This window comes from Vulpes vulpes, chromosome 9 (genome assembly GCF_048418805.1).
Source record: "Vulpes vulpes isolate BD-2025 chromosome 9, VulVul3, whole genome shotgun sequence".
NCBI classification, from domain to species: domain Eukaryota; kingdom Metazoa; phylum Chordata; class Mammalia; order Carnivora; family Canidae; genus Vulpes; species Vulpes vulpes.
The window spans coordinates 95854427-95873891 of NC_132788.1; the positions used below are offsets into that span (position 1 = coordinate 95854427).

The window sequence follows — 19465 nt, forward strand, 5'->3', positions numbered from 1 at the left end:
TAGTCAAGTGGGGCCTGTCTGTAGATGGAGGGCAACCTGGCTGGCGGGATCGCTCTTCCTTCAAGTGTGTGTGTGTGTGTGTGTGTGTGTGTGTGTGTGTGTGTGCAGTGGAGGTGCTGCAAAGTCCCTCTCTCCCTCCCTCCTTCCCTGCCTTCCAGTTTCTGGGTAACTGTCCTGTCCCCTCCTCCTGGAAGTCCTCCAGGACCACCCCAGCCTACCCCCACGGTACTGCTCACCCTTTTGCTTTGCCTTAGTCGCCTTTCTCCTGTCTCAGTCTTTTATATAAAGGACTAAAATGGGCCACTATGAAATTGTCCTTTCTGTGGGTTAACAGTAGTTGAAAATGGGACCTTTTTATCCCGGCCAATGTAAGCAGCTCCCTCTCGGGAACGTCGGGTCCCACAGGGTTGGGGATGTGTGTGTGTGGCCCCCGGCGCGTGCCCAGACGATGCCCAGCACCCAGGAGGCACCGAGCGGACGGTGGGCAGGTGGCCCGGAGCACCTGCGGGCTCCGACGCGCTCCCCGCACCGCGCCCTCCCGGGCGCAATCCCGGGCGCCTTCCGGGCGGCGGCGGCCGGGCGGGGTGGGGCTCGGCGTCATCCGTTCACCAGCCTCGCCCCTCCGCGGCGCGCGTTAATGAGATTAGCAATTAAAAAGCGAGCGAGCGGCGGCGGCCCGGGCGCGGGGCCACCCCCAGGCCGAGCGGGCGGGACGCGCCGGTGCCGCGCTCCGAAGCAGCCCCGCGCGCCCGGCCATGGAGAAGGCGCGGCCGCTGTGGGCCAACTCGCTGCAGTTCGTCTTCGCCTGCATCTCGTACGCCGTGGGCCTGGGCAACGTGTGGCGCTTCCCCTACCTGTGCCAGATGTACGGCGGAGGTGAGTGCGGCGCGCCGGGCCGGGAAACTGAGGCAGCCGGGAGCCAGGCGCGCGAGAGTGCAGACCCGCGGCTCGGACCCGCGCGCCCCGGTCCGCCCGGCGCTTATCCTAAGGCGCCCTCCTGCGCGCTCCGCAACTCCTTCCCCACTCCCTCCGCAAACCCCCACCCCACTCCCTCCGCAAGCCCCCACCCCACTCCCTCCGCAAACCCCCACCCCTCTCCCTCCGCAAACCCCCACCCCTCTCCCTCCGCAAACCCCCACCCCACTCCCTCCGCAAACCCCCACCCCTCTCCCTCCGCAAACCCCCACCCCTCTCCCTCCGCAAACCCCCACCCCACTCCCTCCGCAAACCCCCACCCCACTCCCTCCGCAAGCCCCCACCCCACTCCCTCCGCAAACCCCCACCCCTCTCCCTCCGCAAACCCCCACCCCTCTCCCTCCGCAAACCCCCACCCCACTCCCTCCGCAAACCCCCACCCCTCTCCCTCCGCAAACCCCCACCCCTCTCCCTCCGCAAACCCCCACCCCACTCCCTCCGCAAACCCCCACCCCTCTCCCTCCGCAAACCCCCACCCCTCTCCCTCCGCAAGCCCCCACCCCACTCCCTCCGCAAACCCCCACCCCACTCCCTCCGCAAGCCCCCACCCCACTCCCTCCGCAAACCCCCACCCCTCTCCCTCCGCAAGCCCCCACCCCACTCCCTCCGCAAACCCCCACCCCTCTCCCTCCGCAAGCCCCCACCCCACTCCCTCCGCAAAGCCCCCACCCCTCTCCCTCCGCAAACCCCCACCCCACTCCCTCCGCAAACCCCCACCCCTCTCCCTCCGCAAACCCCCACCCCACTCCCTCCGCAAACCCCCACCCCACTCCCTCCGCAAACCCCCACCCCTCTCCCTCCGCAAACCCCCACCCCTCTCCCTCCGCAAACCCCCACCCCACTCCCTCCGCAAACCCCCACCCCACTCCCTCCGCAAAGCCCCTACCCCACTCCCTCCGCAAAGCCCCACCCCACTCCCTCCGCAAACCCCCACCCCACTCCCTCCGCAAAGCCCCCACCCCTCTCCCTCCGCAAACCCCCACCCCACTCCCTCCGCAAAGCCCCCACCCCACTCCCTCCGCAAAGCCCCCACCCCCTCCCCCTGCAAGCCCCCCACTCCGCCCCTGGTGCTGCTGAGCCCCTTCCTGCACCCCAGCTCTGTGAGCAGGACGCTCTGGACTGTTTTCTCCATGGGGCAATAGTCTGACTTCTAGTGAGTAAACCTGACATTTAATTGCAAAAAGTGAGCAGGAAATTGTCCCCTTCAACAGAAACCTCTGCCAAATTCGAAACATGCTCCAAGCAGTTCGGTTTGAAACAGGTTAAAAGAATCTTGAGCCAGTTCTTTAAATTCCCTATTAAAACATTGGTTTTGGGGCAGCCCCGCTGAGGTGGCTCAGCGGTTTAGCGCCGCCTTCAGCACAGGGTGTGATCCTGGGGTCCTGGGATCCAGTCCCACGACGGCTCCCTGCATGGAGCCTGCCTCTCCCCCTGCCTGTGTCTCTGCCTCTCTCTCTCTGTGTGTGTCTCTCATGAATAAATAAATAAAATAAATTCAAAAATATGCCAAGAAAAGAGAAGGAGAAAAAAAATATGCCAAAATGTTGATAATGGTTATCTCAGGGTGATTTTTCTTTGCCTTGGACTGTGTGTGTGTGTGTGTGTGTGTGTGTGTGTGTGTGTGTGATCTATACTTAGGAATGGTTTTTCACCATAAAGGACAATAAAAGATGTTAGACCAAACTATTTACACAATTTAACCCATTTAAGAAGGACCAAACCTAAACTACTGCTCCCCTGCCTTCCCCCAACCAGCTCAAAAAAAGAAAACCCCAAACCTGACAAAAGGTTAACTCTGATTCCCTTTTTTATTTGAAGGGTATAAATACATCATAATTATGGGAAGGGCATGGCTTGCCATGTGTCGTAACAGCTTCTTAACTGACTTTTGAAAGAATCATTGGTCAGGATGAGATTCCACGTCCTCCTGTGCTCAGCACACCTACCTATGATACCTTTGTCCTGGCTGCATGTTTTCCAACCACCTGGCCAGGTGAGCCTTGCTGTCACGTGACAGTTTCCTTGTTTCTAATGACACCGTCCCCTGAATAGTCTGCAGGTGACACAGGTCAGTAGGAGTAGTGCTGAAATAGAATATATGTAAGGAGTTTACTAGGGGAACCGCAGGACCTTTAAGACCTGGAAAAGGAAAGAAGAAATCCTGGGGCAGGGGCGGGGCGGGGGCGGGGGTCGTGCACCTGGGTGGCTCAGTCAGTTGAGTGTCTGCCTTTGGTTCAGGTCATGATCCCAGGGTCCTGGGATCGAGCCCCATGTCCAGCTCCCTGCTCAGCGGGAAACCTGCTTCGCCCTTCTCCCTCTGCCTGCAGCTCCCCCTGCTTGTGCTCTCTCGCTTTCTCTCTGTCAATTAATGGATGAAATCTTAAAAAAAAAAAAAAAAAAAAAAGCTGTGTCTGGTATAGAGTATACTCGGGCTGGCTGGGTGGTTGGAGAGAGATGGGTGATGGCTGACAGATGGGCAGACACCGAGGAGAGGCTGGCTGGGTCCGGGGTGGGCAGATATAGGCTGTGCGGGTGGCACCTTCTTAAGCATAAGTGTCTACAGAATAAGGACCCCACAGCTTCTCCTGGCACAGTAAGGACTTCATCACCCAACACCTGCTCCTCTTTCCACTCCATTTCCCGCCACTCATCTTCCAGCCCCACCAACTGTTCTGGACAGTTCTCTGTCCGCGAATGCCTACTCTCTGCCTCCACTCTTTGCACGAGCCATTTCGTCCACCCGGGAAGCTGTCGGTGGCCTGGAGGCCTCCTTTCTCTGCCAGCCCCCAGCCCCACTGGTGGGGTCAGAGGAGGCGCCAACGAATATTTGTTGGACAGCTGAGCAACCTCTGTTAGGAAAAGCGCGGGGTACGCGAGGTGGGGATGCCGGCGGTTTTCCCAAGGGTCTTCCCCTGTCGGGTGGTGTTACCTTTTAATAAGTGATTTATGTGGCCCGAAACCCCAGCCCTTTGCAGACCCATTCTTTACCTAAACCTAAGAGGTAAACCAACCACATCAGGAAAGTGTCACCTCCTTCTAAGCAGCACCGTGACCCACCACCTCCAGCCAACAAAGGGCTTGTTTATAAGCTACAGAGCCAAGCTGCGCCAAAATACTTGCCAGAATAAAGCGGATTAAGGGTCCGAGCTCCTTTCCACGGGGCTGGGCCCGTGACTGGGGGCGCTTGTGTCCTTCCTGCTCCGGGGCCAGGCCCAGCACGAGGAATGTTAATTCTGAAGATTACGTTCCGGGTACCAACCAGCTCTGTGCAGCGCGCCGGCACTAGAGGAAACATAAAAGGGCACAAAACCTCTTCTTGAACGGGTCAGCAGGTCTCGGCGACCGTGTCGGCATCTAAGGCGGTGTTCTTTGGAAAGAAATTCAGGATGAAAATGTCCTTGTAGGAAAGAAACGCACCAGAAACTGCTTTTCATACAAACATGCTCGAGTCACAGAAGAGAGGCAGACAAATGGGAACAGTTGCGTGGCTGGTGGCAGTGTGGATGCTTTTCCTCCGGAGTGTTCTCTCTATTATATCTGGTGAAGAGGAGGAAATTGGGGGACAGTTGCCTGTATTGGTTTGATGACACTCAGACTGGATGTCTCATTCCCCTCGACGCCCAGTCTGCTCCTCTCTGGCACTCAGAGCATGGCACCCCCAACTGTAGCCTTTCTGGGGAGCCTGATGAACTGCAGGTCTCAGGCCCCTGCTCCCCACCCCCAAGATTCTGACTCAGAGACCTGCGGGGAGGCAGGGGCAGGATCTACCTTTCTAGCAAGGTCCTAAGTGGTGCTGATGCTGCACATCCTTGGACCAAGGTCAGGGTTGCTCTTGTGTCATCCACCGGGCCACCAGCTGCTAGGAGCCTGGTAGCCAGGTGCTGGAAAACGTTGAGCAGCTGGCTTCTGGTGGGAGAAGTAAGATCTAACTGGCAGCATTTGATGATCCTTGCACTGTACATACTCCCCCCATAGCCGATTTCACACTGGAATGTCCTGGGATGTGACAGCGTAAAGTCCTAGGATGTGGGGCTAGCAGAGGTGCACACAGCCAGCCCTCAAGAGCTGGTCTGAGCTGGCCCCATGTGCCCCCGCGGCCGGACACGTGGATGGCACTGCAGCTGCTCACTTGTGTGCGTGTGTGCACGGTGCATGTGCATGTGTGTTTCTGCAGTTCTCCTGGGTGGGACAGAAGCCTGAAGTTCAAAGGTTGTAGCACTTTGACCACACAAAATTTCCAAAGTCAACTCCAGATGGTAGGTGAGAAAAATGTGCTCAGTGAGTCCCTTGAGAAGCCAAGTCTGGGCTTCTAGACTCAGTGCTGGGAACCAGCATGTCTGGGCTCCTAGTAGCAACACAGTGAAGTGTTTCCTGCAAATACCCAACGTCCTCCTCCCAACACCCCTGCAGTTGGTCCTGTTGTCCCCACTAAGAAGTAGGACACAAGTCCAGGAAAGAAAAGGCGGCTCCTGGAGGTGGAGCTGGGGCTCAGGCCACTTCTATGTCAGAGCCAGGCTCTTCCCCAGACCCCTGGTGTCAGGGTTTCCTGTTCTGATAAAGGCAGGACAGAAGTGACTGCTCCAGAGGCCCAGGCCTCCTCCCAGGTCCAAACTGGCTCCAGCTCAGGGCCCTTCCCCACACTGTGACCAGAGGTGGCCCAGATGAGCACCTGGTGTCCGCAGTGTCCCCTGTGGCTTTCAGGCAGCCCTCCCTCCACCCCTGCCCTTCTCCCAAATGTACACCCTCCCTCTGTGGGGCATACCCCATGCTCCTCGCCCTCTCCGGGACACCTCCTCTTCCTTAAGTTAAAAGCGGCTCCCTAAGTTAAAGCCGTGACTTACCATGCACAGCACCGTGGACTCTGACACAGCTCACCCCTGTCCCCCATGGTGGGAAGACCCCCCTGCCAGGACACAACGTCCACCTGCCAGTGGAGAAGCCTCTACCCTGTCCACACGTTAGCATCCCCCAGGAGCTGGGGAACACCCTGACATCCATGATTTCCCCACCCCAAATCCTGATAGGGTTGGTCTCATGGTGTAGTAGCTCTAAAGCTCCCCAGGAGATCCTGATGTGCACTGGGGATGAGAACTTCCATCTTAGATCCTTTTCCAAAAAGGCAGGAGTGTAGAAAATTAAACAGTCAACAATAAAACCTCTTAGGAATTTAATTTCAGTCCTTCAACAAGTTATCGATTGAGCATCTGCTGCGGGCCAGGGACAAAGCTGGCCATCACCCTTGAGGATGCCACGTCATGAACATATCCCTTCTGCAGAAGAGCTGACTGCCTGAAAGAGCCCAGAAAGGCTTCCAGCAGTGGTGGCATTTCATCTAGGCCTGGACAGATGAGTCTCAGCTCATTGGTAGATTTAGGGACAAAATCATTCCGGGCAGAAGAAGCCGTGTGTGCGAAAGACACAGAAGGATGAGCATCTGAAGGGAATGGCTGGAAACTATGTGGCCAGGATATCTGGGGTGGGGGCCAGGGCCATGGTGGGAGGGGACATGAGGAAGAGTCCAGCATGAATGCAAACCTAAGGTCTTTGACTAACAGGTTGACAAGATGGAACTTCACTTGGACAGCAGAACCAGGATTTCAGGCGGAGAAGCAGGGCCTTCAGAGCCACGGGGGACTGGGAGGTGCCAAGATGGAAGCCAGGACCCCGTTCACCAGGGTAGCTGGTGCTGATGCTGCTGGCACAGGGGATGGGCAAGGAGGGACCAGGGCCAGTGGAATGGGCATCTACAGGTTTTAGACCAAGGTGTCAGGTAGGGTGAAAGGGAACTTTCATTTTTCTTACTTGTGTCTCTGTTCTTCATTTCCAAAAGTTGACTGGAGTTGACTCCAAATAACAAACTTTTAGGGGAGACCCAAGATGGGCAGGGGTGAACGAGGAGGAGACAGGTGACAGTAGGATGGGGTGCTGCAGGGAATAGCAGAGCACTTCTCAAAGTGTGGTCCCCAGACCAGCAGCTTCTGCATCACCTGGGAACTTGTGGTCTGTATCCCCTTACACACACACACACACACCCTAAAAAGAAAAAAAAATCAGGTTAAAAAGTCCCTGTGTGGTTTTGTAGAGACAAAGGTATGAAAGTGGAAAGAGTGTGAGTTTGAAAGCCTGAGCAAACTTTCCCCTGCAAGTGGCTGCATCTGATTGCTTGGTCTCTTCGTGGGTCTCAAAGGACAGAGATTTGTGGAGATGAATTTCATACAGAGAGGAATTTCTCTTGTAGTGAGTTTCTTGGGTGAGGCAAACAGGGCAACTGGCTGCGATCGTTAGAGGAGTAAGTAGCAACGTGCTCTAGAATGACGAACTCGTGTGTGTGTGTGTGTGTGTGTGTGTGTGTGTGTGTGTGTGTGTTGGAGGTCATAAATGTATATAATATTTGTTCACGGTAGGAAATTTGGGAAATTGAGAAACGTACAAAGAAATAAAATACAAAATCACCCCCCAATTCCCAAAAGTCCAGTACCCAAAAGTCATGACTGTTATATTTTTTTGCAACCTAACAAAATCAGAGGCATATTTTTTTTAAGATTTTATTTATTTATTCATAGAGACACACACAGAAAGAGAGAGAGAGGCAGAGACACAGGCAGAGGGAGAAGCAGGCTCCATGCAGGGAGCCCGACATGGGACTCGATCCCGGGTCTCCAGGATCACACCCCGGGCTGCAGGCGGCACTAAACCGCTGTGCCACCGGGGCTGCCCTAGAGGCATAATTTGTATGCGATTTTGTGTCTTGCTGATTTGACTTTACCTGCGATGGTCGTTTCCAAAATCATTTCAGTCTTTGAAACTGAACTCACACCGCTCTTCGAGGTTCCGTTTACAGGTTACAGATGTAGCGTAAGGAACGTGCCCATTCTCCAACTTGCACTTAATCTCACAAACCTTGCAAGCCGCACGTCTCGGTCTTAAGCACATCTTCATCAGTGTTGCCTCGGGCTCGTCTATCCCCCGCCGCGCGGGGCCAGGGCCAGGTGCAGAGTGTTCCCCGGGTCCCGTACTGAGTACAAATGTCTCAGGCCAGCTCTTGGCCCACTGGAGGGTGAGCCAGCGCTCCTACCGGAAATCAGCGCTTTTTTGCAGGTAGGAGCCCACTCTTCCCCGTGAATGGGCTTCTGGGGCTGCGCGATGGGCTGCCTGACGAGGTGAAACCCTCCGGGGTGGGCTTCCCTGGCGAGAGGGTACAGGTGTCCACCCCGTTGGGAGAGGCTGCTCTGTCCCTGGGGCCCCTCCTCCTCCTCTCAGGGTGCCTCTGCGCCCCACCTTCTCACCATCTGATGCTCGTCAGGTCCAGGTTGGTCACGTGTAGACAGGGCTGAGCCACCCCAGTGTTTTCTACGGGGCCGATCCTGCAGGTGGCAAACTCAGATGCGCGCCTCCAGGGCTCAGGAGGGCCCATCGCTTTGACTCCCTGCTGCAGTAACTCACAAAAACTTTTATTTTTCTTACAAGACTTTTTAAAAATTTTTACGTGGGACTAGCGAGCCCTTTCAATGACACAGCCAGGGAAATATCGGGTAGAATTTGTATTTCCAGCTGCTGGGCCCACAGTCTTCTCTCCTGCTTGGTTCTTTCTAGAGACACAGGAGATGGATGCTTGGGGTTGCTGCCCATGCCTCACCTTCTGTCATTTCCACTTTATCCTCTTCCCCTGAACTACAAGGTGTTTTTTTTTTTTTCTTAATTTTATTTATTTATGAGAGACACAGAGAGAGGCAGAGACACAGGCAGAGGGAGAAGCAGGCTCCCTGCAGGGAGCCCAATGCAGGAATCAATCCCAGGACCCCAGGATTATGACCTGAGCCAAAGGCAGATGCTCAACCCCTGAGCCTCCCAGGCATCCCCAGGGGGTTTCCACCCCTCCATCCCCCCATAGCCTCCATTGGCTTTAAATTCATTCGCTATATTTTTTTCATCTTCATAAAATCTTCTTTATCCTTAAATTGTCCTTTCTTCCTCATTGCCTGAGGCTGTTCTATCAACATAGCATCCTTTTCACTCTTAGGGACCAAGTGCTAGAAATTTGCTCCCCGTTTCTTCTGTTTCTCAAAGCAAATCGATTTTGGAGGTAGACATTTGCTCTGATGCCTTAGCGTGGCTCTTGTATCTTGATCAGTGGTACATTATCTTAGAGCCAAAGACTGTCTTCTGAGTGCTCACCCCTTCTGAGGGAGGTGCAGGCCAATGTAGACCTGCCCAAGGTCCGTCTTACCTGATACGGCCACAAAATAAAGCAAGAGTTCGAAGGAAGCTGATATGAAATTTTGAAAGACACACTGGTTTTAGCAACGTGATGGACTTTCCCAGACCTCTCCATCATCTCTCTCTGGTAAGAGCTTCACAAATTGCCCACCCACGTAGAACACTTAGCATCAAGCAGTCATTCAGCAAACACTCACTGAGCCCTTACTTCGTATCGGGCCCTGTGTTAGGAACTGAAGATTCAGCTGTGGGCCAGGCAGACTGCATCTCTGCACTCGGGAGCTGGGGTGGACAGAACCACTCAGCTTTGGGTGATCCGGAGAGGTTCCTGGAGGAAGTCATGTGTGTGGAAGGTCCAGTGAGCCTGAAGGATCCTGTCCTGCATGCACCAAATATGCACTGTGCTCTGCTCTCTGCTCACCTCTGCTCCAAGCAGACCAGCGAGCAAGAGCATCCATGCTAAGTGAGGGAGACAGACACCAAGTAGACAGCTAAAATTGCAGCATAATGTCACATGGGTCACTGCTTGGAGGTCCAGCGGGGTGAGAAGTTGCAGGATCACTGTGGCGTGGGGGCTGTGGTCACCAAGGCAGACCAAGAAGGTCCCTGTGAGGAAGGCAGGTTTGGCAGAGAAATGAGAGAAAGGAAAAAGCAATCCAGGCAGAGGGAATAGCACGAGCAAGTGTGCAGAGGCCGGACCAACGGGAAGGGCCACTCAGCTGCAGCGACATGAGGGAGGCCACCAGCCTGGAGAGGAAATGGGAGCCCTAGGTCTCAGAGCCTCAGAGGCCATGGGAGGGAATGTGGGTGCTATTCTAGGTGTAAGGAGGAGCCATAGAGGCTTTGATCAGGTGTAGGGGGCGGGAATGGGGGAGACAGAGAGCGATGCAATCTGACAATCAGCCTTCGGGGGCGGGGGCAGCTGTAGAGTGGACACAAGAAGACCAACCAAGGGGACTGCGGCCGAGACGTAATACTGGGCACTGGGGAGGTGGCAGTGAGTACGAGCTCTCCAGGCTCAGAGCTGTCTCTATATGCTCGGAATATAAATGTCCCCTGTGACTGGAAACACCCCCCTCACCCAGGGTCATGCAGTCGCTCACAGGCCCGTGCCACCCGCACTCCGTGACCTATCTCTGCAGCACAGACCATTCTAGAGCTTAAGGACTTAGAAGGAATGATGCGATTATAAAGTCACCCGTCGGCCGGTTGGCAACCAACACAACGATGGTCGTTTCCCACACGAATCCTCAGTGGCTGCTAAATCTAGCGGGCAGAGGTCTGATGCTGGGACAGAGGATGCCTGCTTTGGCTCAGAGTGTCTCCCATCCAGCCATATAATCATTTCCCAGGAGCAAACAGCAACTTCCCGCAGAGAAGCCCAGCAGACCCCACCTTGACCAAGCGAGCGAAGTTAACCCAGCCAGGAATGGGGCAAGGCGGCATCACGTGCCTCTGGACAAAGACCGAGATGGCTTGGGTGTTCCTGCCAAAACCCAAAGCGAGGGACATTCCATAGAAGAACTGACTCGTCCTCTCCAATGTGTCAAGGTCACAAAAGACAGAGAGAGCCTGAGAAGCTGTCCCCGATTGAAGTTGGCCGACAAGAGGTGGCCTGAGACACTGCTCGTGACGGGGAGACCAGAGGGACGACAGGCGTGGGCTAGTCGGTCAAATTGCAGTGAGGTCTGCGGCTTACATCGCAGTGCTGCTTCCATGTCACTCTCCTGGTTCTGCCCGTTGCCCTGGGATTATGCAAGAGAATGTCCTTGTTTTTAAGAACTATGTGATGAAGTATTGAGAGGTAAAAAGGAAAAAAATAGTGACTAAAGCAGTGAATTCTTTCCTGCAGCTCTGTGGGTGCCTGGGCGTTTCTCCCTCCGGGCTTCACCAGGCCTGGCTGTCCTGGCGACATCTGCCGGGGAAGCCCTCACACGTGGGCACTTGGCCCTGAGCTGGATGGGCCCTTGGTTCTCCTCCATGTAGCTTTTCATCCTCAGGTCCCCTGGACCGGCTTCCAGATGTAGCGGCCTCAGGGAGCACTCCAGGAGGTGGTGGCTCTGGAACCACCATGCCATCCTCTCCCCCCACATCCTGTTGGACAGAGCTGGTCCCAGGACCAGCACAGATTCATGGGCAGGGAAATAGGAAGGTCTTCTCAGGAGCGGCTCCAGAGACTGTGCAGCCGTATTGAATCCCCCACTGCGTGCCCCGACAAGGCGCGGGAGCGAAGGCCTTCGTCTTCCTCTTCCTGATGACAGGGGCGAGGGGGTCTCCTCAGGCTAAAACAGGGTCAGAGATTTTATATCAAAGGAACATGGGGAGAGGCCAGTGGGACTCTGGCTCTTGGCTAATGGACTTGTTTTCAGAGTGATCACAAAACTAAATTTTCTTTTCTTGAGAAATATGTATGTGTAGAAACACACTTTTTTTTGGTGTCCCCTTCTATGAATCTTGAGAAATGTATGGTTGTGTTACCACCACCACCATCATGCCCCTTATAGTCAGCCCTTCCATTCCCAACCCCCGGCAACCACAGATCTGTTTCCATAGAAATGGGGACAGAATGTCATATAAATGAAACCATACATGTCCATCGGACAAATGAATGGATAAAGATGTGGTAAATATATATATCCAATGAAACTACTCAGCCATCAAAAAAAAAAAAATGAAATCCTACCATTTGCAATGATGTGGATGGAACTAGAGGGTATTATGCTACGGGAAATACGTCAATCAGAGAAAGACAGTTTTATGATCTCAGTCATATGTGGAACTTAAGAAACAAAGCAGGATCATAGGGGAAGGGAGGGGAAAATAAAACAAGACAAAATCAGAGAGGGAGACAAACTGTAAGAGACTCTTAATCATAGGAAACAAACTGAGGGTCACTGGAGGGGAGGGGGTTAGGGGTGAGGTAACTGGGTGATGGGCATTAAGGAGGGCATGTGACGGAATGAGCACTTGGTGTGAAATAAGACTAATAAATCACTGACCTCTACCTCTGAAACTAATAATACGTTATATGTTAATTGATTAGATTTAAATTCAAAAATTTACAAAAATGGGGGATCCCTGGGTGGCTTGGCGGTTTGGCACTTGCCTTTGGCCCCGGGCATGATCCTGGAGTCCCGGGATCGAGTCCTGCGTCAGGCTCCCAGCATGGAGCCTGCTTCTCCCTCTGCTCGTGTCTCTGCCTCTCTCTCTCTCTCTCTCTCTCTCTCTCTCTCTCGTCTATCATGAATAAAAAAAATACAAAAATGGAATCATACAGTATGTCACCTTTTGAATCTGGCATCTTTAACTTAGCATAATGTTTCTGAGTGCCTCTGGCACTGTTGCATGAATTAGTAGTCTGTTCCTTTTTACTGGCTGAGTAGCATTTCACTGTATGGACGTACCACAATTTACTTGTCCACTCACCCAGTGGAGGGCCATTAAGTTGTTTCCAGTTTCTGACAACTCTGAATGGAGCTGCCATAAACATGCACATGTAGGTTTTTGTGTGAACGTTGTCACTTCTCTAGAGCAAACACATAGACATACGATTGCTGGATCACACAGCAAGTGTGTGCTTAACTTCATGAGAAACTGGCGAGCCACTTTTCAGAGTGGCTGTGCCATCTTACATCACTGGCGAGGCACAGGAGCTCCCCTAGATCCTCACCAACACTTGGTATTGTCAGCATTTTTCTATTTTAGCCGTCCCAGTAGGTGTGTGGTGGCATCTCGGTGTGGCTAGAATGTGCTCATTTTCATAATGAATGGCAAGGTTGAGCATCTTTTCATGGGCTAATTTGCCATTCATATATTTTCTTTGGTGAAACATCTGTTCAAATCTTTCATACATTTTTTTAAAAGATTTTATTTATTTACTCATGAGAGACACACAGAGAGAGAGAGGCAGAGACACAGGCAGAGGGAGAAGCAGGCTCCATGCAGGGAGCCCGACATGGGACTCGATCCCGGGTCTCCAGGATCACACCCTGGACCAAAGGCAGGTGCTAAACCGCTGAGCCACCCAGGGATCCCCTCTTTCATACATTTTTTTAATGAGTTCTTCATTTTCTCATTATTGAGTTTTGAGAGTCCTTTATAAATATAGACACTAAGCCTTTGTCAGATATGTCTTCGGCAAATGTTTCTCCCAGTCTTTAGCTTGCCTTTTTAATTGTCCTAATTGTGTCTTTCATAGAACACAATTTAAAAACAAAATCTGACTTATCCATACCTTCTTTCATAGATAGTGCTTTGGATGTGGTAGCCAAGAACTCTTTGCCTAGCCTGCAGTCAGAAAGTTTTTCTCTTGGGCTGTCTTCTAGAAGTTTTATAGTTTTGAGTTGTGCATATAGGTCTGTGATCCAATTTGAGATATTTGTTGGGGGGGGGGATGCATTTAAAATGTGAGATGTGGGTTGAGATTCATTTTTTCTGCATATGGGTGTTCAGTTGTCCTAACACCATTTTTGGAGAAAACAATTGCAGAGCAAATTCACTCGGATTGTGTTTTTGGATAGTTGGAGGGGTGGTAGAACTGTCTGATGGGCAGGCCTCGAGAGCCCCCGTGCCCCCACCTGGGCACCAGACCTTGGATTTCCAGCCTTCCCATGGGCAGTGGGCCATCAGGCATGCCCTGTCAAAGAGAAAATCCTGCCACAGACCTTGCCAGGCCTCATGTGGTTACTGTTTAACACCTTGGGTGAAAATGAGCTTTTCTTCTAACCACTGAGGGTTTGAATGTTGCTCTGAACAGGTGGTGCCAACACAACCTTTGTTGTTAGGTTTGTGGTGGGTGGGAGCCCCCAGCAGCCTGCCTCTTAGACTCCCTGCTACCAAAGAGGAACCTGGTGTGATGCCAAAAGATGTTTCTGCAGGGCAGGAAGGGAGCAGGGCCTGGCGGCGTCATCAGAACAGAGTCCAGAAGTGAGAGGGAACGCTTGTCGTAGGCCCCAGTGTGGGCAGGGAGCACAGACTCAGAATGCAAAGGCCTGGCAGTCCCGTGCGCACAGCCGGTGCCTGTTTCTCCAGGGTACGAGGTGGCCCTGCTCCATCTCTGCTTGGTCTCGGTGCCAGCCATCCTACTTCTGCGATTTCTATCCCAAGGAAAGAACCAAACATGAGGGCCAGCCTTTGTCCCACTGCTCTATTTAGGAGAGGATGTCGCACTGGCTACAGCTAAATGTCCAAGGACAGATGAAAGGAGTCTGGGTGTGTTTACCTAGTGAAATACTGAGCAGCTACTAGAGGGGTGATGCACATGTACAGGTTGTGGTCGGAAGAGGGTTTGTGAGATCCTGCCGGGGGAGAAAGTGGGCTCTGAGGCCACCCATATATTCAGTGGAGGCATCCTTGTAAGTATTAGATGTTCACGTAAGCACGTTTACCTGAACATTTTTGGAATGAATTCCTTCTATAACCAGCCCTTAACCCCTACAGCTGTAGTGTCAGGGTTTTATTTTAATCAGGAGTCCTGCCCTCTTCTCCTCCTCGACCTTTTCTCAGGTCCACTGCCAAGGAGCTGGGGGGGGGGGGGAGGATGAGCGGGGCTTTAGAGAAGGAGGGAAGGAGGGGTGGGGCTCACGGGAGAAGAAGCAGGGCAGTGCTCTGCAGGGCAGGGGTGGAGGGAGCCCCCAGCAGGCTGCCCACCTCTGTCCCTCTGTCCAGGTGTCAGCAGTAGAGAGGGCTTCCATAGCTCCATCCATACTGCCTGGCTCCCCACCATCATCACAGGAACTTGTTTGTGGGTGGCTCCTCAGGAACCAGCAGGTTTTAAATGTGTGTTAGTCATTGTACTCTTTATCAAAATAAAATTTTAGGCTGAAGGCCACTGTATAAAACAGATACACACACAGTAGAGGTGCCCTGAAAAAATGGTGACCTAGGCTCGGTCTGTTGGAGACCAACACATACACACCATGCCATTGGCCGGTACAACATAAGATGGACTAGGGTTTCTGGCAGAGGAGCTGGGGCACCTGGGGCATTGAGGAAGGCACTCAAGGGGCTTGGAACGGTGGCAGTTGATCATTCAGGATGGAAGTATTTGAACATTTTAACTGACAAGTTCACATGTCATCCATGGATAGATAGATGAACAGATGGATAAATGAAAGATAAAAGGATACATGGATGGATGGATGGTTGGATGGGTGCATGGATGGATAGATCAATGGATGGAAGAATGGTTCGGTTGATCTGTGGAGGGGAGTATGTATGAGTGGGTACTCGGGTGGATGGATGGATGAATGGCTAGATGGATGGGTGGACCAGTGGCTATTTGGATGGGTAAATGGATGGCTAGATGTGTGTATGGTTGGGTGGATGGATGGATGATGAATGGATAGATGGATGGATGGATGGATGGATGGATGGATGATGGATAGATGGATGGTTGGAAGGGTGGTTGGTTGGTTGGATGGGTGGATGGATAGGTGGATAGTTGGAAGGGTGGATGGTTGGTTGGATGGATAGGTGGGTGGATGGATGAACAAATGGAAGAATACAGATGGATGAATGACAGGTGAGAGGAATGAAGAAACAGTGCGTTGTGGAACAAGGAGGAAGAGGGTGAAAGCAGAAGGATGGAGGATGGATGGAAAGGTGAGAGGATGGGTGGGAAAGCAGAGGTATGAATGGACACATGGAAAGACTGAAGGAAAGAAGGGAGGGTGGATGGAAGGACACGTGCGTGGAGGTCATGTGGGCTCGAGTAAAACCCATCAGTGATGGCCCGGTCTTGGCTCTGGACACCCACAGGCAGCTTCCTGGTGCCCTACATCATCATGCTTTTTGTGGAGGGCATGCCTCTGCTGTACCTGGAACTGGCGGTGGGGCAGCGCATGCGGCAGGGCAGCATCGGTGCCTGGAGGACCATCAGCCCCTACCTTAGTGGTGTTGGTAAGTGGGTACTCTCCAGTCCTTGCCCACCTGGAGACCCCCTGCCGTATCCTGGACAGCGGGGGGTTGGGTGGGAGGCCCATTGGCGGAACAGCTGGAGCAAGGTGAGCACAAGGCCTAAGAGAGAGCCCTTGAATGGGTGGACACACGGCCCAGGAGGGGGTGCCACAGAATGTCGGCTGAGAGGGGCTGGATTTCTTACCCACATGGCAGTGAGAAGGGGGATACACACCCGCTGGGGAGCTGAGGTCACCATGCTTCTCTTCTCTGGGCCTCAGTTTGCTCTTCTGTAAGAGGGAGCTAGCCGCCCAACCAAGGAGCTAGAAGTCAGCGTGCCAGCCAGCTACCATTCAGGGAACTCCCCTAAGTGCTCCCTGCTAATTATTACTAACAACACCTCCGTCTCGGTGAGCACCTACTATGTGCCAGGTGCCATCACGCACGACAGATGCACATGAGCCCATGCAATCTTTGTCACACCACTGCCAGGCCGTGGGGCGCTCTCAAGATCTCCAGTGCGTGCAAGCAGAGGCACATGGGTTGTAAGCAGGGCACCACGGTGCCGCCCCCCCCCCGGGTGACTTGGCGCTGGCGTCCCTGGCACCTCTGGGAGATGGTTAACCTGCCCTGCACAACCCTCACGTTCCAGGGCTGCCTGTGAGCAGGAGGACCTTTGGCCAGCCTTGGCCACGGTCTCTTCTGCTCAACCCTCCGGCCCGCAGGCGGGAAGGCGGCCAGGGAAGCGAAGTGGGGTTTCAGGAGCGCGGACGGTGTAAACCGGCTGGGGTTTAGTCTCGAGGCTGAAGGGACACATCGGTGGCCTCCCAAATCCTCCAGAGCCCGCCCCCAGCCCCGCGCTGCCTCCTCATCTCACAGGGCTGTTAATCTTTAACAAGGAGGTGTGTGGTTTTGCCACCTGCCCAAGTGATGGATCACAGAGGGCTTCTCCGAGGTGGCATTTGCTGCCAAGAGGGAAGATACCAGATGTTTGCGCCAAGCAGGGGTGCTGGCGAATGTTTAACCACCGGCTCTCGCCCAAGGAGCGGGAGGCAGGGCCGGGCCGGGGCATTTACTGATGCTGGTAGTGTGAATGCCCCCCCGCCCCCCGCGGCCCAAGGCCCGCCACCCACACCGGTCCCAGGGAGTGGGCTGCGCCACGATGCACACAGTGGCTTGGGGCGCGTGGGCTGGCTGCGTGCTCCCGCCCCCCTGCAGGCTGGCCAGCTTGGGGCAGACCTGTCCCCTCCACTCCCCAGGCTCCCATGGCCCCCCACCACCAGGTAGGGCTGGGCATGAGCGACCCCACTTGGGGGAAGCCGTGGGGGACCGTCTGTGACTCCAGCCCCCGGGGTGGCATTGGCGGGCAGCCTGCCTCTCCGCTCGGGTCTAAGCGCCCTCCTGCCACTAAGAGCTGAGCGCCCTGGGGCAGCCTCTGCACCTCGTTTCTCCCCTGGGAAGTGGAGGCAGTGACACCCCCGCCACGACGTTGTCGGGAAGACCCGAAGCACCTCAAGTACTCAGCACAGCACCTGGGCCCCGGGTGTTGCCAAGATGGGGAGTGGCTGGTGGGGCCGGGGCTGTGGGCAGGCCTCAGCGCCCCTGTGCCCCTCACAGGCCTCGCCAGCGTGGTGGCGTCCTTCTTCCTCGCCACCTACTACAACATCATCAATGCCTGGGCCTTCTGGTACCTCTTCCACTCCTTCCAGGTGAGTGGCCGCCCCCAGGGGGGATGAAGATTGGGGGTGGTGGCCTCGGGCTGGGGGCACATCGAGCACCCCAAACCCCACAGTGGGCATGTAGGCCCCGCATCCACCGCCCTGGCCTTTGTGTGTGCATGCACGTGTGTCCATTTTTTCTGGGGAGCAGCTTTCTAGATTTCCCCGGGTTCTCTCTGAAAGATGTGACCCCCCACCCCCCCACCAGCAGCAGCAAATATTGAGCACCCCCTGCTCACTGCCTTTCCTCCATGCCTGCCTTCACTCTCGGGGCCCCCCTGCCCACTGCCCCCTCTGGCCCTCCAGCAGCCCCGTCTCAGACAGAAGGTCACCGGGCAGGTGCCACGCCCTTGCCCCTGAACCAGGCCTCCACAGGATACACACTGTCCCCCAAAGCAAGGCAGGGCTGGCCATGGACTGTGGGGTCCCCCAACCTGTGAGGCCACTCTCTGGAACACTTGGGCACAGCCTTGAATCTTTGGCACCCCCAGGAATTCTTGGAGGAATGACCTCAATGACGGGGACTTGGCATTGACACTGGGAAGATGCCACATCCACGCCCGACTCTGGCTACCCAGTCAGCCCTACCCGGGTCCCTCCACTGAAAAATGCCCTGTGTATGTCCCTGACAGGAAGGACTCTCTGCTCTGAGCTTAGTTGCAGCCCCTCTTCTTCTCCCTGACTCCACAGCCCTGCCTCTCTTCCCCCTTCTGGGTAGAAATAGCAGCGGCCCTTATTCTTCACTCCAGTGACCGTTCCTCCTCCTCTGCGTGGAGCTGTCATGTGCAGTTGGGCAGGTTGTGCACTGCACAACAGCACCCCCAAATAATGGTTGCCAGACACATCGCCAGTGTTACAGATCTGTATAAAGACAGTTTTCCAAAGATGGAAGCAACGTGTCCTGTTTTTGCAAAATCAGAATAGTTTGACCATGTTCCATAGTGTGAAAACAAGAAATGAGACACATTTTTCTAACTCTCCAAAGTATGAGGACCAGCAATTCCTGAAAATCACTTAATGGTCCATTCGTTCCATCCTTCATGGGCGCATGGACTTCCCCTTCACTCCCTGTGCTCTGGAGACCTCTTGTGTGTTCACGCAGGGGCAGGGACGGTATGAGCAGTGGGCACTCACTCACACTTGCTCTGAGCCAGGCATAGTTGCAAGCACATTAGAAGTAATCACCTAGGAACCATCACCACCGCCCTGTGATGTGGGGTGCCCTGGAGTGCCTGAGGCAGAGGGGAGCTGAGTAGCTCAGAGCTTGGCCTCAGGGGCCATGCTCCTGTCTATCCCACTACCAGGCAGTATTCCCAGCTTCCTGTCTAACCTTCCCTGGGGGGGGGGGGGGAGGCTAATAGAAATGCAGATGCAATGACCCCAGCCTGACCCACTGATTCAGACAGAGGAGGGGAGGCCGGGTACCTGGAAATGGGCAGGTTAATCAACCCTTACATACACGCTAAAGCCTCTTCACCCTGGCTCTGCACTGGGATCCCCCAGGGAGTGCTCAAAACTCCCGTGCCCAGGCCCCACCCCAGACCAATGAAACCAGAGTCCCAGGGGGTGCAGCCTGGGCACCGTATTTTTAAAATATTTTTTAAAGCGTCCCTTCCCCCAGGGGATTCAATCCCGTAGCCAAGGCTGGAAACCAGGCC

General features: G+C 54.3%; 1 protein-coding gene across 1 annotated transcript in view; it reads left to right on the top strand.

Annotated features, from left to right (window-relative positions):
* Positions 1 to 656: 656 nt before the first annotated feature.
* SLC6A20 (solute carrier family 6 member 20) overlaps positions 657 to 19465 on the top strand; it is a 38797-nt gene continuing 19988 nt past the window's right edge. Inside the window, exons 1-3 of the mRNA XM_025989241.2 lie at positions 657 to 876; positions 15952 to 16092; positions 17707 to 17798. Of these exons, the coding sequence (XP_025845026.1) occupies positions 756 to 876; positions 15952 to 16092; positions 17707 to 17798 (354 nt within the window). The 5' untranslated portion in view covers positions 657 to 755. The remainder of the gene's footprint in view (positions 877 to 15951; positions 16093 to 17706; positions 17799 to 19465) is intronic.